Here is a 17,661-nt window from a genome sequence, read left to right as displayed (position 1 = left end):
TTGAAATTTACCTTGACCATCACACCCATCCATTGGCCCATTTTTTGAAGGAAGAGAGCTATTAGTTCATGTCAACATTTGCTGAGCTAATATATTCCGGGCGCTGACTGAGGCTGCAGAGAGATGACAGGACAGCACCAGGTGCTTCAGATGTTTTTCTTGGAGCTGGAGCTAAAGCTGGTGGTCCTGTGTCTCTGAGTCTCCATCCTCTTGCCATCGGGTTCAGGCTTTTTCTTTAATTACTGGACTTATCTCTGTATTGTGACTCTGTTCACAAAATTCAAAAGGCATAAAGGTTAGCCAGTGAAAATTAGTCTCTTCGCACCCGTCTTCTCTCTCTGTTGTGGCTTTCTTAGGAAGCGATTGCTGTCACACATTTCCTGTGGAGATGTGACTTTCAAAAACAGCACTCACACAAAGTGAAGGGCCATTCCCACAGAAACTTTTGAAAAGTACTCAGCCAGCAGTATTTTCTGAGCTCCTAATTGAGTGGCTGAGCATGACTTGGTTTTCATGAGTCTGAAGTTTGCACCACATTTGGGTGGCAGACAGCTCCAGAAGTTTCCCGTTGCTTAGCCACCCACCTGCTATTTCAATCCATCTTGCCTGCATGTTTGGTTACTGTCAGGATTCTTACTCATCGCAGCAAACCCATTCCATCTTCCCTTAGAAGTGACACAGTCCCATCTAGTGTACTCCTGCCTTTTACATGTTGAATATGATAGAAATAGTTTGAAACAAAACTCAGTCATGCTTATATTGATGTATAGAAGTCATCTTTTAGCTTTCTAACCCAAGCAGTGATCAAAAGTCTCACCTGCATTGACCAGGCCTTACTCTTCCAGAAGCCAGCAATATTTAGATGTAGGTTAGTAGCACATCAGTAACCTGGCTGACACTTCCCACTAACCCCAGAGATTCCTCCTGAACCTCCCTTCTCCCTTAAACCTCCCTTTGGCTTAAGGAAGATTGGTGACACGACACAGAGTGAGTGATCCATTTTACCTGAGTGGCAATTGAAGTGTTCCCAGCGACCTCCTGACCACCACTGCTGCTGTATTCTAACACCTCCGTTGTCTCAGTCTGTCAGCCAGTCAGCAGTTGATCACCAGCCACGTCCTCTTATGAAATAGGCTTCTGGCTTCTGTTTGAAATTTCTCAAAGACGAACTAAGTCAACATGTTTGAAAGATGTGCCTGCCCTTCATACAAATCACCTCCTTAGCATGCCTGCCTGCTGTCTTGTTAATGCTGGTCTTGATCCACTTTTCCCAGCTGCTGAAGGGCCATAGGGAATTGAGCTTTCTTTTTCTTGTCTCTGGTGTTGGTAAAATTCCATGTTAACGGCCTTAGCAGGTCATGACAGTGATGCTGAATTACTGTGGACCGTCAAGGGCATGTGGTGGTGACTGAAGCTTATGGGGGCCTGCTGACCCATCACACAGGATCTCAGATGAGACTCATCTGACCATGGTCAGCCACTGTGCTGACTTCCTGCTGCTCTGGGTGGTTGCTCTGGCCGTGGCCTTTTACTTTGACTTTGTTGGAAAGGAGGCTAGTATGTAAATGATTTTCAGGCTGACTGGTTATTTTTTGCAGATGTGAGGCTGATGTGCAGTATTGAGGTTCTTAGAGGGTTTCCTTCTGAGAGGCACTGTGCGTGGAGAACAGAGCTGACAGGCCTCGGCTGTAATCTCAGCTCTTCTTCATCCTAGCTGTGACTGTAAGGTAGGCATTGTTGTAAGTATAGAGAAGTCCCCTTTTATCTCTGGCTTCATTTCCCTGAGTTTCAGTTACCCCACTGACTGTGATCTGAAAATATTACATACAATGAGGTATTTTGAGAGTGGCCACAGGTAACAGTTACAGTAGATTGTTATAATTGTTCTTATTAGTTATTGCCAATCTTTTACTGTGCCTAATTGATAGGTTAAACTTTAGCATAGGTATGGAGGTATGGGAAAAGCACTGTATGTGCAGAGTTGGTACTGCCCATGGTTTCAGGCATTACTGGGGGCCTTGGGATGTAGCTCTGTGGATAAGGGGAGACCCGTGTTGTATATAAAATGCTTGGTATAGTGCTTGTCACAGACAAAGCATTGAGCAAGAACAGTTGCTGTCACTGCTGCTGTTGTTTTAAAGGGTTCAGAAAGCTCTGATGGAAAGTGCAGCCCTGTGCATGGTGGTGAATGCTCTGACTTCCATCTGTCCTCATGGGGAAAGGAGTGCTCTCCCGCGGCTTGCTGTAATGAGAGCTTCATAAAGGATCTTCCGAGATGGGAGGGATTTTCCTGGAGAGGAGGGAGGGTTCCTAGGGGCCAGAAGGTCGGGAACGTAGCAAGCTGGGGTGGTGACAACTTACTCTCTTGTGGAGGAAGGCTGACGCTTTTGTTTAAAGAAGGGAGCCCAGGATCAGTGCTAGTGGTGGGGTGACATCTTAGGAGGGGGAGGGCTGGAGACAATGGGCAGGAGCCTGTACTGCTTGAGCTGAGACATGACCGTGGGATGGACAGCAGGAAGGCGGTGCTGGGCCAGAAGCACTGTCATCCCTCCCGAACTCTTAAGTTCATCGCCCTCTCCAAACCTCAGCTCCTTTCCGAGAACTATCACTTCTTAATGCTCTGGGGAGGGCGAAGTTCAGGTGCAGAGCCTGGTCCCGTCGATGCTCAGCAACTGCAACCTTCTCATTCTTGCGACCATTTAATGTCGAGCTTCTAGCCATGAGTGGGCTATTGGATGTGCGAGAGTCGGAAGGTGACCCCTTGGCTCCATGGTGGCGATGACGAGTAAACCAGGACAGACAGGGAAGGGGGAAGAACCTGGGGAGTGATTGTACAGGGAGTTTGGGCTGCGTTGGGCTTGAGAAGTCCCTGAGAAATCCAAGTGGTGCTGCTAAACGGCACTTGAATCTGTGTTTGGAAGTCCGTGCTAGAACAGCCCTGGGTTCATTGGTTCTAGCTGGAAATTGATGCAGGGAAATTGCCGTGGGGGGAATCTTAGAGACTAAGCAGTGGGACTGAGCATTTCAGCTTTCAAAAACCAGCAGCTGTGGGCCACATTGTGGGGTGCAGAGGAAAAGGGAGCAGTGGAGGCCCAGGAAACCAAGCAGGGGACTGTAGCTTGTTCTGCAGCCCACACTTTCTCAGGGTGTGCCCCAGGCCACTTGCACCAGGGTCTGCTTTGCCCCCCTGAAACTGACGTCACCGTGCTGGGATCCGCTAGCTGCCGAGCTGCCGCCTCTCCGGCTCTCTGGGGAGTATGAAAACACGAGTGAGCTGGAAACAGGCAGGGATTCTGAAACTGCCAAATTATAAAAATCCATTCAAATAACTGGAAAACAGAAATGACTTAATGTGTGGGGAGGGCACATTTAGACTTGTTTCCTGTGATTTAGAGGAGCCTCCAAAAGTCAGTGTCAGTGGCCCGAAGGCCTCACGATAGCAACAGACTTGAATCCGCCACCAGGACACTCACCTCTGGGAGACTCCGGGCCGCGCCCCGCTGCGGTCTCTGCCCCCTTCCGCAGCCTCACTCCATGGTAAACGCTCCAGGCGGAGCCCTCGAGAACCTTGCAGGGGGGTGGGGGCATTGCCCGGGCCGCAGGCCTGTAAAAAGCAGGCCGGGTCCGGGACACGGATGACCAGCCTTTGTGGCCAGCTAGCTTATTGATTACGTGGCCAGATACATCACTGTGAGAGCTTCTACTGCTTGTATTGTTTGGTTTTTTTTTAGTTTAAGTCCCCACTGTAAACATTTCAGTAATTCATAGTTGGATTTCTGTTGTCAACACATCTTTTTAGGTGTGGTTGTTGGAAAACATAAGCATATTTAAAACATGGCTGCTGTGAACAAGCACCCATTAGGAATCCAGCAAAGGCAAACGGATGTGCCCCCCAGAAGTGCTGTGGACACAGCCCCCCTTTGCCAACCCTGCATGTTCTCTTAAAACCTGCCTTCAGATTACGCTTTAGAAAACCACCTGGGAGCCTTTTAAACATTAAAACCCAATGCGGTTGACTATGTTTTTTCTTTTCTTTTTGGCGCCTGACGCTCCTTGCCCGGTTCACCATCCCTCTCTGAAGTCTTGCTTCTTGCGCTGGGCGGGTGGATAGCTGTACCTCCCGGCATGCCAGCTCCTGCTTCGTTTGTGGTTTCCCTGCTTCTGTTTCTTCTTTGCCACCAGTGGGGAACATTCTCCAGAACTTGGTTGGGCTCGGGCTTCTCTTTCCTCCCACACTGTCAGTCTCGCGTGCCGAGGCTGTGACCTGGAGCCCACCGTCCTCGTGACTCGGAGCTTACCTTTCCGAGTCCCCTTCTCGGCAGCCTAGAACCAGCTTCGCTTAACCCTGGGCCACGGCCGCAGACATCTGTCATTGCTATCACCCCTGCCAGTGCCTTTTCTTCTCTCTAGCCAGACACCGCAGCGCCTTTTCCCCTCGAGGACACCAGGGTGCCAAATTCAGGCACGTTTTCTCTTAAAATGACCCCTCTGAGGGTCTTGTCTCACGTGTGTTCCTCTGCTCCATACTAGGTCTTCATTCATAAATCCTCAGCCTCTTAAAATGTTTTCCCTAGCTGCCTCCTCCCAAGCCATTTGCCACTGCAGAGTTCTACCACGTCCCCTGTCCAAAATTACCACTGAAGATCCCGAGGCCTCCAGCCCCTCTTCAAGGCTCTCTCTCCATACGTGTTCAGCATGTCACCTGTCAAGCTGTGTGCGTGCTGCTTTTGCTCCGTGGAAGCCTTTGCCGGGAGAGCTGGCATGTGCCCCACCTAACTCTGCACCCCACTCCTTTGGGCCTTCTCCCCAATAAGTCCCACACTCGCCACCTCCTTGTGTTTTAGCACTTTTATGTAATACTAGCTTTGCATTTCCCCATTTAGTCACCATCAGCCCAAGGCTTCTTATCTCTAATTTTAACAAGTTTGGAAAACTGAAAGCTGTTGGCACAAAACTCAGGCAAAACCTCTCTGAGTGGATGTGAATTGCTTTTTAAAAATGTATCCCATCCATGCGGCTTTTCACATATGCCACTATAGGAATGTCAGTCTGTCTGCTCGTCGGGCTGTTGGGCAGGGGAGGACATGAAGGGACCTCATGAGCTTCTGCTTTTTGAAACTGCCAGGCTCCTCCCATGGTGCTCTCGCCTGCCAGGGCCGCCACCCTGTGCACGCGCAGAGCATGTGGGACGCTACCGTGTACACTCGCTGATTGCCGGGAGGGTCAGATTTATTTGATGGCTAGAGGGGGAGAGGAAATATTAGGATACATATGACAAAATGCAAAATTGCATGCATTTAAAAGATTAAAAAAGTGAGATTTCGAAGAGAAGTTGGAGACTGTTGCTAGGTAGGCAGCTCCGCCCTCCTGGTCCCCAGGAGAGGTTGAGCTCAGCTGCCCTCCAGCGCCCTGCTGCTGGCAGTCTTGCACCTCTAGCCGGCTGGCCTGGGGTTCATACTTGAAAAGTTCTCTTAGACCACACAGGATGGCAATAACGTCTGAGTCTATGCATTTGTCAGAAAAAGACAAAAAGACACTAGTGCCTCTGTCAGATTGGCTGTATCAGGAGAGGGAGATGCAGGAACGGGAAGCCCCAAAAGGTCACTGAGAAGCATCAGCTGGTCATCGGAGGTGAAATGTGACAGCTCCCGCAGGTTCCGCAAGATAATTTCAGAGCTGTTTTTCAGAGCGCTAGTCAGCCTCCCCTCATTCGATTTGTGTGTGTGTGTGTGTGTGTTTTGATGAAGCAGTGTGGAGAGTGACCTTTCTCACCATGCCTGGGCTCTGCTGCTATGTTCTGCTTTGTGTTTCACTAGGCCACAAATCATGGCGGCCGCGGCGGGGGCTCCTGGGCTCTCCAAGCTGCAGTTCGCCCCCTTCAACAGTGCCTTGGATGTGGGCTTCTGGCATGAGTTGACCCAGAAGAAGCTGAACGAGTATCGGCTGGATGAAGCTCCCAAGGACATTAAGGGTTATTACTACAATGGTAGGCAATAGTAAACTCCATCTTCTGTCATCTTCTGTCCTCTTCCCTGCTCTCCACTGTAGGACAGCTTTCCTTTGGAAAGAGACACCCTTGTCTTTTATAATGATCGCTCTTCACTAGTTGCTATTTTACTTCCTGACCCAGTTTCATCAGTACTTCCTTTCTCCTGTCGCAGGGAAAGGAAAGGGAATCATGAAACCCACACTATTAATCCGAAGAATGAACACTGATTACTTAGTATTGCTGGGAGAGGGGCTTGGAAATACATTTTTCCAGTGAATACTTTTTACATTCTTGCCAAATGCTTCGAATTACAGAAGCTCCATCATTTTCTGCAAATCCCCTATTTAGTTGGGTAACCAGGAGTTGGGGGGGACACTTTGAGCTCACTAAAAAGAACACAGTTACTCATAACGTTGCTATTATGACTGCTGCTGTTACTGACTTTTAATTGAAAGTGTTGTCATGCTTCTGTCCAGGGGACTCTGCTGGGCTGCCAGCTCGCTTAACATTGGAGTACAGTGCTTTTGACATGTGAGTATTTTTTGCTCGAAATCTGACGTGTTTGCCCTTTGCAGGGATGCGCATTCTCAACCTCTGTCATAGGTAGGCCACAGGAGGAGTGGTGAGCAGGGCAGCGCCTCAGAATTCTCTTGTGCCTCCTGTGGCGCAGAGACGTGTGCTAGACACTTGGGCCAGCACTCTCATTTTTTCAGCTGATACTTGTCAGGTGCCAAGTGCCAGCTAAATTGACTGAGCCTTAGCGAACATCTCTCCTGATTGGGATCATTGTTAATGTTTTGTGATCCTCTTGACTTCTTCAGATGCTCATCCACAGGTATCAGTGTACATCCATGAGGCTACTTTGTGTTCACGCCGCCATACGAGGCGGTATGACATATGACCTCAGAAAATTTCTGTAATAACCTTGGCACAAAACACAGGCAAAAGCTCTCTGAGTGGCTATGAACTGTCTTTTTAAAATTCCTCCCATCTATGTGACAATCACATGCCATTTCCATATGCAGGAGTAGGCATATGACATAATCTGGCTAGAGTAGTGAGCAGTCGTTGGAGAGAAGGGACAAGTTATTGACTTAAGTAGGTGTCGTCACGTACATAATCCTTTCAGATCTCCCAGGTATGATTTCTCTCTTTGACAGGAACCTGTGAGACAAAAGGTAAAATAGCTTGCCTGGGGTCACATGTGGCTAAACGTGGAAGCTAGAGTGAAAGAAGAGTATTTCTGAGGTTTCAGTCTGAGTAGTGAGGACCAGTTTGTTATCTCTGAATGAAAGAGAAGACAGGGGAGAGGGATACAGTTTTAAGAGGAGGTGACTTTGTTTTAGAGAATGTTGGGTTTGAGATGACAATGCCCAACAGAGGTGGCAGGAGGCATGGGAGTCGAGGAGGGTGGATCAGACTGGTGTTGGGAGTCCTCTAGGTCAGGGAGAGCTCAGGCAGAGGATTGAGGGGAGGGTAAGAAGATACTGATCTGCACTGGAAAGCACATTGTACTAGTGACAGAGACGGGAACACATGGAACTAGTGGAGGATGTGCAGAACTAGCCGTGGAGACAGGAGTCATCACAGGGGATGAAGGGCCAGAAAAGCATTACAGAAACCAAAGTAGGAAGATCTTTCAGGAAAGAGAGATGGTCACTAATTCAGAAGCAGAAAAGTCAGATTTCAATGTAAGGGTCCTTAGGTTGGTTACAGACTATTTATGGTCCTTGATTCAGTTTTCAAGTCGAATTCTATACTGTTATCCTGCAAAAGGATAAAAAGAAATCCCACTGAGAGGCTCTAAACTAATTGAGAGTGAGCAATTACATAAGAAAATGAAATAATAGAAGCCCAAATTGGAATAAAAGAGGTAAAACTGTTACTTTTTGCAGATGACATGATTTTTTAAGGCAGAAAACCCTAAAGACTCCACCAAAAATCCCTTAGAAATAATAAACAAAGACAGTAAATTTGCAGAGTATAAAACCAACATACCTAAATCTGTTGAGTACCTGTAAACTAGCAGCGAACTATAAGAAAGAGAAATTGAGAAAAACATCCCATTTTAATTATATCAAGAATGAAATACTTAGGAGTAAATTTAATGGAGGAAGTAAAAGACCTATGTGCAGAAAACTAGAAGACATTGTTGAAAGAAACTGAAGATGCAAAGAAATGAAAAGAGAGTCTCCTCTACTCATGTGAGTAGAAGAATTAACATTATTAAAATGTCCATGTCACCCAAAGCAATTTACAGATTCAAAGCAATCCCTATCAAAAGTCCAATGGCATCTTTTCTTTCACAGGATGAATAATCCTAATATTTGTATGGAACCAGAAAAGACATTGAACAGCCAAAGCAGGTTGGAGAGTGCAGATTTCACAGTGCAGATTTCAAGCTATATTCTAAAGTTTTAGTAATCAAAAGAGAGTGGTGATGGCATAAAGACAGCTACACAGACCAATGGAACAGAATTGAGAACCCAGAAATAAACACACCAATGAATCAATGACGAAGAAGGCAGGGGTACAGAAAGGAAAAGGGATGGTTGCTTTAATAAATGGTTTTGGGAAGATTGAGCAGCCATATGCAAAAGAACGCAACCACAATGAATGAAAAGAATGCACCAAATCTCATACGACATACAAAAATTAATACAAAATGGATGAAAGACTTGAATGAAAGACCTGAAATTGTAAAAGTCCTAAAAGAAAACATAGGCAGTAGCCTCCTTGACACTGGTCTGAGTAATACTTTCTGGGACCTGACACCAGAGGCGAGGACAACTGAAGCGATGATAAACACGTGGGGCCACATCACACGATAAGCTGCTGCGAGGGAAACCAGCAACAAGGAGGAGAGCAACTGAGTGGGAGAAGACAGGCACCGATCATGTATCTAAGGGATAGTATCCAGAATATATAAAGAGCTTCCACAGTTCAGTAAGAAAAATACAGACAATTCAATTAAAACATGGTCAGAGATGTACCTGCATAGATATTTCCCCACAGATATACAGATGGGCAGCAGACCCATGAGAAGATGCTCAACATCAGTAATCATCAGAGACACACAAATCAAACCCACAGTGAGCTGTTAACCTCACACCGTTCAGAGCAACAGATCAGAAAGACAAGATTAGTATTGCTGCAGATGCGGAGAAAAGGAATCTTTATGCACTGTTGGTGGGAACGTGAATTGGCGTAGCCACTGCAGGAAGCAGCACAGAGGTTCCTCAGAATAGCAACAACAACAAACTATCACGTGATCCAGCAGTTCCACTTCTGGGATTTATTGAACAGAATGAAAACACTTATTTGAAAAATATATGCATTATTCACAATTGCCAAGATATAGAAACAATCCAAAGTATACAAATGTTGATGAATGGATAAACAAGATGTGTGTGTGTGTGTGTGTGTCTGTATTATATAAAATGGAATGCTACTTAGCCATAAAAGTGATAGAATCTTGCCATTTACAATAGTGTAAGTGGACACTGAGGAAATAATGGTAGGTCGAATAAGAGAAAAAAGATAAATACTGTTTGATCTCACTTGTACCTGAAATCTGAAAAACCAAACAAAACAAAGTTCATAGATAGTGTGGGTGGTGAGGAAATGGATGAAGGGGATCAAGAGGGTGTAAAAGTTGACGTGGTGTGGTGATGGGTGGTAACTGGAATTTTTGTGATGATTTCACAGTGTATACAAATACCAAGTCAGCATGTTGCATGTCTGAAACCAACACAGCCCTTATGTCACTCATTCTTCAAAATTTAAAAACAAAAAAGATACTCAGAATTGAAGAATTAATGGCTTAGGTGAAGTTAGCTTGAGTGCGCTCGTACCTCAGCAGTGTCAAGATCAGAGCACCACCCAAGGCAAAGTGATCTTTTGAGGACCTCCTGACTTTCAAAAGTGACAGTAAACAAAGATTAGGGTTCTTTCAAACTCAGTACCTCAAAAGTCAGTATATTTGATTACTTTCTCTTGATCAAATTGCGAAAGTTAATTGTGGAACAGAAATCCAGAGGGTGGTAATCTCTGCTTTAAAGGCTGGGTATTGCTGTTTCTCCTTCCCTACAGAGCTTTCTTGTTCCACAATAAATTCCTTGTGATGACTTGTCAAAACTAATTAAAGCCTAGTAAGCGCTCGCCTATTTTGGCAAAGACCAGCTTTCTGTTGGAGCAATTACACGATAATGAGGAGTGTACAGGCTACGCACAAGCATTCAGCTATCCAAAGCCGCCGGGGCACAGTGATAAATCAGCAGCGTAGCGTTAAAGTGTTCTGGGAGCCCCAGCATGCCTCTCGAGCAAGGCTCACTCCTGTTTTTATTCTGACATCAGTTTGAAGGGCTTTTTGTTTTTAATTTTAATTTTATTCTTTAGAACAGCTAATTCTAGATAAAAGCCATCACAAAGTTAGGTTTGGTCCTGTTACAAAACCCAAGTACCTTAAACTTGATCAGTCGGAAAGTTTTTGTGGAGTTAAGAACATCTGTGATCCTGCAGCTGTGACTTTCACACAAATCGTGTGATCTGAGTGGCTATTGTCTTCTCTTTAGCTGTTGCAAGCCCAGCATGCAGCTGTGTGAGAGGCTCCTGGAGGTGGGCAGGGAGAAGACCTGGCCCCTGCAGTTGTGAAAACAGCCCAGGATTGAAGTGTGAAGTGGCTGGTGTCTACAGCTGATTGAGTTGCTCCTGAGATGGGTCCTTTGAGTTGCTCAGTTCAGTTTCCTCATCTCTAAAATGTGCTCGTGGCTTCCAAGGCCCCTTCCAGTTTGAAAGATCTGTGATTTTCTGAGGCCCTCGTTAGTAGGATATTGGGTGCCATGATAAAATGGCCTGGTTCTCCCCCAATTCCTGTGTGTGGGCTAGAAGTGGGAAGAGATCAGATCCTGAGGGCACGGCCCTTGGTGAATGGGTCTGGGAAGCCCTGACTGTGTGACTCAGAACCCCCAGGGGGCCGTTGGTGAATGGGTCTGGGAAGCCCTGACTGTGTGACTCAGAACCCCAGGGCTTCCACGAGGTGGCTCCGTGCTCAGCCCTGTTGTGATGGAGCCAGCTCGGGGATAGTCAGAGGGAGACTTGTTCTTTGCCCTCCAGTTAGGTGTCTGTGATGCTGGACACTCTAGAATCTGCCCACTTTTACATGCAAAGTCTTCAAGAAGATGTGAGATGGCCTCCTGGAAGAGGCGGCCTGGTAGGCGTAACGCTGGGGAGCCAGGTAGGGCCCTGGACACTAGCTATGCCCATCTCACGGGACCTCAGGCTGAGTGATGTAAGCCTGGAGTGGGGGAGGAGCTGTTAGCAGAATTCAGACCTTCAGTTCCTGGCATAATAGAAGCTCATCAGTACTGTCTCCCGCTCAGGTGAGATGGGAAAGTAAAAACTGCAATGAATTCTATCTGGCGGGGACAGTGGGAGGACGGGATGCTGAGAGCTGACGCCGAGCCATGGCAGATCCCCTGGGCACGGCGCCAGATAACGTTGATCTTTTTCAAGGAAATGACACTGCTGACCTGGCCTTGGCCCGTGGAGCTCAGCCCCCTGCCCACTCTGCACCGGCTTCCCTCTGGCTCCCTGGCTCTCTGGGCCCCAGCTGTGCCCACTTCATCTTGTTCCTCTCATACCCAGGGGTGCTCCCACGCCAGCCCACTGCTGCCCGGCCGTCGGCACACTGTATAACACCAACACACTCGAGGCATTCAAGGCTGCAGATAAGAAGCTCCTTTTGGAACAAGCCGCAAATGAGGTCAGCCGGGGAAGTGTCACGGGCAGGCTTCGCCTGTGGTCCTGGCTGGGCCGTGCTCCTGATTGGGGCCCTGGGTCTGGCGAAACTAATGTATTGGGCCTTCTTGAGCTCCATGTGGGCTTTGGTCTATTATCTTACCCTCAACACCCCCTCCCCCTCGCCCGAGAGAATCCTTACTGCTGTCTTCTGTGTGTGGGAAGGCCAGGAGAAGGCTCCTGGCACAGGCCGGGCGTTCATGGTGCCGCAGCATTCTGAAGGCTCACTGCTCCCTGCCGGTCAGCTTGTAGGAGCAGATGACCTCGAAGAGCTCTGTTCCTGTGTCAGGGTACAATTGGCTTCTATGCTTTTTGTGCCCGTCAGGGAGGCTGCCCAGTTCTCAGCCCCATGATGCTGTTACAGAGGAGGAAAGTCTCTCTAGGACCCTATCCAGTCTGTCCCTAGCCTGGCCCCTGTGGCCTCTCTGTCCTGTCATCCTGGCCCTCACCTTCTCCGACTGGTCAGAGAGTGACTTACAGCCCTCTTGTGTACTTTGTGTTCTCTCCTCTGTCCTGGGGACATGATAATCTCCGCCTGCCCTGTCTTTAGTGCTGCACGTCTGAGTTGGTGCAAGGAAGAAAAATGGGACAGTTTATCCCAATCTTTTCTAACCCATTTCACGGAATGGTCTTTAGAAATAAGATTCTTGTTTACTGGGTGCTGTGGCAGAGGGGAGGACTCCCGCTTTGGCCCCGGGCAGGCGTCCCTAACATCCCTCAGGACAGCCATCTCCGACTCGGGTGGTGAGGTGGTCTCCCCGGCCTTGGCGTGACAGCCTCCTCCGCGGGCTGCATGTTTAAAAGGATGTTTCTGAAGAGTTGGGTCAAGTCTTAACTGTCATCCCAAGCAGCAGGTTGCTCCCCGTGGGCACCCTCCTCCCCCAAGGCTAGTATTTCAGCGGCAGCAACTGCCTTTGCTTCTGTCCTCCACCCAGACTGGGGCGAGGCTCTCACTGGCAGTGTCTGTCTTGCTTAGGGACACAGAGTGCGGTCACTGCTCTTAGTTACTAAAACATCTCGCAGTCGGCACAAGCACCCACCTCATGGGTCCTGACCAGCACCCACTCCCAGATGCCAGCCTTGCTAAATGCACCTACATGCTCCTTCGTGCTTCAGGGCAGGTTAATCATGAAGAAGGCGCTACGAAATCCCCAGGACCTAGTTCAGAAATCACTGCCTCGCCAGCCGCACCCTGGCTCTGTCCCTCCCACCGCCCCACCCGTGTTCTCTCGCTGGTCCGTGCCACATGATAGCACATCCTGCTGTGTGGTCTGTGGACGCCCTGCCTGTCACCCCAGGCTTGGCGACGGTGGGGGCTGCATCATGGGCCCATCGCCCCTGGGAGCCTGTGTGAAGTAGGCTGGGAGTAAGCAACCATTTCATGGCAGAGTCCGCAGTGCTGGGCCGGGGATGAGAACTTGCTGCTTTCCAGCTCTCTGCTTTGCTTGGCTGTGAGAAGCACAGATGCCTGGGGGCCTGCACTAATGCTTTTCCCTCTTCTGGCAGATATGGGAAGCCATCAACTCGGGCGCTGCTCTCGAAAACCCTGTCCTCCTCAACAAGTTCCTTCTCTTAACATTTGCCGTAAGTAAATGGACTCCGGGTCTCACTGACATTGCTGAAATGCCTGGCCAGGCCCCAGGTGCTGACCGAGCAGATGGTCTGCTCTCTTGTCCCGGAAGGTCTCGCTGGTAGAAGTTACAGCCATTAAAGAAAGGCTCGTTAGATTTGCAGCCAGATAGAACTGGCACTCCTACCAGCGCAAGTTAATTCGTGCTAGTGGTAGTTGCATGGTTTGCCCACAGTGCCCACCCTCATCGCTCAGGCCATGATAAACTCAGGGAGTGGTAGCTGCTGTTAATGTCTTTGTCAGATAGGTCCTGCAGAGCTCAGTGGTGAACCAGTGACATGAGGTAATGACTAGGGTTCTCAGACATCCCCCCAAAAGTTCTGGGCTCCAGTAGTCTGCATAGCTTGTCCACACAATCATGTTCTTGTAGGAAAGAAAGACGTTTTCTGTAAGTGAGAGCTAATTAAAATGAACATCAAAGGCAGCTTTGACAAAGTTGGGGGCCATACTATAGGAACACCTGCCCTCCAGAGAAATAAAGGGAAGGAAGAGAGAGGACCCAGTCTTAGTGGTGAGGAAAGTGGGGGAGAAGTAGGGCCGGTGGTGGAGAGCTCACACGTGCACATAGGTTACGTACATACACGTATGTGGGCGTGTGTGTGTGTGTACATCCCCTATAATTATGTTGACTGGATAGTATGCAGCAGACTATTTTAGGTCATTTCCAGTATTGACCATTATAAAAACACCCGTTGCAGTGAACAATATTGGTCCTACTGATTTTTTTCTACTCATTTTATTTTTGAAAACATGCTTTGCTGTGAGTGTACGAACACACTGATGTTGACATGTACGGAAGATGTCTTTTCACAGTAGCTTCATCAGCTGAGGCTGTTAATGCTCTTGCCAGTCTTCTTGCTTCTCTTCCATGTTGTGTGTCCTCCTCCCCACGAACTAATCCTCCATTCCCCTGCACACTCTCACTCTGATTTTCTGCTGAAGGCCAGGGAGAGAATGGCCAGAATCAAACTGGAAGCCGCAGCAGAGGTGGCAGGTTACAAGGGCACATCTTCTTACACTTCTAGTGCTTTCTGTGGGATAGTGGGCAAGAGAAATGTTTAAATTCTTGGGAATCGAAGGCACTTTGTCATTCTGGACTTGTTGGCCTATTTCAGTGATTTTGTAATTTCACCACTGGGAATAGTCTCCTATTTCTGGATTTGTTGCTTTAACCCCAGTCTCTCTACTGTACCAAGAATTTTACCAGAATCTAATTGGCAATTCACCTTTGATGAGAAACATGATGTTAGTTCTCATTTATAGTTCTAAGACATCTCGGAGAGGGCGTATGTTTATTGGCCTTGCTTTTACTGAGCATTCTTATCCGGCCTCATAAATGTTAAGTAAACGTAGCTATCTTTTAAAATCTCCAGATACAGAGGACTCTTAGGTTTAATTTAACCAACGTCCTATGTATCTGGGAAAGAATCCTAAGAAATTGAAGCCGTTTGACTTTAGAAGACGGCCCGATCAAGTGCCTGAGAAGCAGTGCCGCCTTCGTCTAGAATCATTTAACCTTTGGTGAGACCAGTTATGACAAATCATTTAAGCACAAAGAAGGGATGGCTCTCCGGAGGTGTGTTTGCTTTTCTCTCAGCTATCTTTAGGACTCCAGGCACAGACACTTCATTAATTTCATTTTGTGGTTTGTTTGGCAATTGTGAGAAGGGCGTCTGTTCTTAGTTGATCAGATAGTGGCAGAATTAGAAACTCTGGAAGCTGTAATTGCTGGACTTTCATTTATTATAAGTTAATTTTGAAATGTGGACACACATTTATTATAAGCTTATGTTGAACAAGTTATCTATGATCTTATCTATATGAGAAGTCGAGAACATGCAAGGCCCGGTAACAGAAATGGATTGGTGGTTTCCAGAGGTCAGGGGAGGGAGGAGGAATAGGGGGGTTTTGTGAGTATTTTTAACTAATAATCTAATGGGGAATTTCTGCTAATGGGGTTTCTACACTTGATCATAGCCAAAAGGCCAAGAAGTGATCTGCTAATGGGGTTTCTTTTAGGGGTGAAGAAACATTCTGGAATAGTGGAGATGGTGTCAGTAGATTAGCTATACTCACATGTACTTTAGTGTGAATTATTTCTATGTGAATTATATCTCAGAAACTCATTGAGCTTTTTATTCATAGCAAAATTCAAGAAAAGAGTCATCAACTAAATAAGCCACTTTGATGGTCATTAGTGGGGCAGCTGTGTGGAACCTGGTCCCAGCCCAAGCATAATGCGGGCCCACATTGCTGTGGGAACTCAGGAGCAAGAACCCTCAGCCAGAGTGGGGACAGTATCAAGTACATGTTCAACACTCATCACCCCTGGTCACTTCCCCTGGCGGGGGAGCAGTCGGATACAACCCCCCAGGTGTAACCTTGCAGATTCTTGATGCTCCTGAGTTCTTAGAACTTCTCGTGTGAGCCTGACAGGTAGTCATGTAATCACTTCGTCTGCTGCATGCATGAATGAGCTGCCCGAGGATCTAAATTTCATTAACCTTTTTGTCAAGATGTCTAATCTACTTCATACATGGCAAGTGCTTATAGTAGTTGGCTTGAAATACTAATAAGGTGTTTCTAAAAGCAGGCTGCATTACCTGGGCCTGTGTACCCAGGTGCCTTGATGACCCAGCAACCCTGTTGACCTTTCCACCCCTTTGATTGTGAGGGAGTGGCAGCCGTGTGGTTTGCAGGGTGCGCCCCGATGTGCGGTACACTCCTGTGGATGTACCGTGGGCAGATGTTTACAGTTTGGAAGCAGACTTCTGATCCTCTCTCTCCACTTGCTGTTTTATTCTGACTTTGTGCTTCAGTCTTTTGTCTCTCACTTGCACCCAGGGTGGTCGTGTGTATTAAATGATAATGACGATGTTGTCTGCTGTGCACTGAACACTCTCTGTAGCTAGTGGCTAGAAAGCCTATTATTTTGATCCCGACTTGTTGGTGTGTGTTGTGTGACGCTGGTCATCTCTTCCGTGCATCAGTCCTCCTGTCTCATGTCGCTGTGGAAAAGTGACGTGATCAGATGTGCCTCGGTGTTGTCATTGGTGCTATTCTGATACCCTCTGTCATGCCCCTTTTTCTAGGATCTGAAGAAGTACCACTTCTACTATTGGTTTTGCTGCCCTGCGCTCTGCCTGCCAGAGAGCTTACCCCTCATCGAGGGGCCTGTAGGCTTGCAGCAGAGGTTTTCGCCAAAACAGGTATGAAAGCAAAATGCATGCGCAGTTGGGTTTTACAGACACAAATAATGACCTAGTTCTTTCTGAAGACAAAGAGGTGGCCACTTCAGAACTAGTATCGCGTGAATGAATTTAAATGGGGAGAAGGACCTTAGTGGGAAGACTGCTGGCGGGTGCAGGGCTTCTCTGGGGGCATGAAGGCGCTCTCAGATCACAGTATGCCAACAGCCTTGAAGCGCACAGCTGTGCTGGTCAGCTGTGCGGCTAGTGAGGCGGGTCTCCTCAGGCCGTGGAAGCTGGTGCACGGCTCTGGGGAAAATTCACCAGTGCGGGGCCCAGGCTGGCTGGCGAGGCCAGAAGCACCCTTTGGCTGTTGCTTTCAGCCCTCGTGTTGGCATCTTAGGGAACCCCTGTGCCCTTGTCTGAGACCCTGGGCACGTGGAAGGGCCCATAAAAGTGAAACCGAGTTGTTTTTATATTCATTTGCTGCAGAAGAATAGGAGTGTGATCAATTATTTCCAGCCTTCTGTTTTAAAGTCATTTTCTAGTGCAGAGCTCAATATGTGATTATCTGGAGAGTAACTCAGTGTTTCCTGATTTCAGATTCAAGCCCTGGAGCATGCATATGATGATCTTTGTCAAAAAGAAGGGGTCTCAGCCCTACCTTACTTCTTAGTCAAGTATGATGACAACGGGGTGCAGGTTTCCTTGCTTAAACACTACAGCGATTTCTTCCAAGGTCAAAGGACAAAGGTCAGAGAAACTGAGTATCATTTGTTTTCCAGTAAAAGGATTTAAAAATCGAATGTTCATATTGTGAGTGACAGCTGCGAAATTCCAGTTCTTTTAGATTCCTCTCGGTCACCACACGATGTATCACTTTCTCTCACTCCTCAGGGTGATTTTGGATTGCTCATTTCCCATTAGCGTAAAGTAATTTCTGTTTTTCTCCTGATCTATTTTATGTCCATGTTTTAACTTACTCCCAGAAACAGCACTGCAGTCCAGACCCTGGCTTTCTTCCTCTGGTCACTTAGTCTTCTGGCTTCTGCTTT

At 47.5% G+C, this 17,661-nt stretch overlaps 1 protein-coding gene across 4 annotated transcripts in view; it reads left to right on the top strand.

Annotated features, from left to right (window-relative positions):
• The window catches only part of ATG7 (autophagy related 7), a 164,069-nt gene that overhangs the window by 9,776 nt on the left and 136,632 nt on the right, over window positions 1-17,661 (top strand). For 3 of the 4 annotated variants that reach the window (XM_012732129.1, XM_012732128.1, XM_012732127.1), the window contains exons 2-7: window positions 5,817-5,986; window positions 6,466-6,520; window positions 11,636-11,753; window positions 13,295-13,372; window positions 16,511-16,627; window positions 17,210-17,359. In XM_012732129.1, coding sequence (XP_012587583.1) covers window positions 5,827-5,986; window positions 6,466-6,520; window positions 11,636-11,753; window positions 13,295-13,372; window positions 16,511-16,627; window positions 17,210-17,359 — 678 coding nt within the window. In that variant the 5' untranslated portion in view covers window positions 5,817-5,826. Of the gene's footprint in view, window positions 1-1,598; window positions 1,728-5,816; window positions 5,987-6,465; window positions 6,521-11,635; window positions 11,754-13,294; window positions 13,373-16,510; window positions 16,628-17,209; window positions 17,360-17,661 lie in introns of those variants that run through there. The other variant, XM_012732126.1, reaches the window with a different exon arrangement.

Source organism: Condylura cristata, unplaced genomic scaffold, assembly GCF_000260355.1.
Source record: "Condylura cristata isolate star-nosed mole 26May11 unplaced genomic scaffold, ConCri1.0 scaffold00033, whole genome shotgun sequence".
Classification (NCBI taxonomy): domain Eukaryota; kingdom Metazoa; phylum Chordata; class Mammalia; order Eulipotyphla; family Talpidae; genus Condylura; species Condylura cristata.
This window is presented reverse-complemented; position numbering and strand designations above follow the sequence as displayed.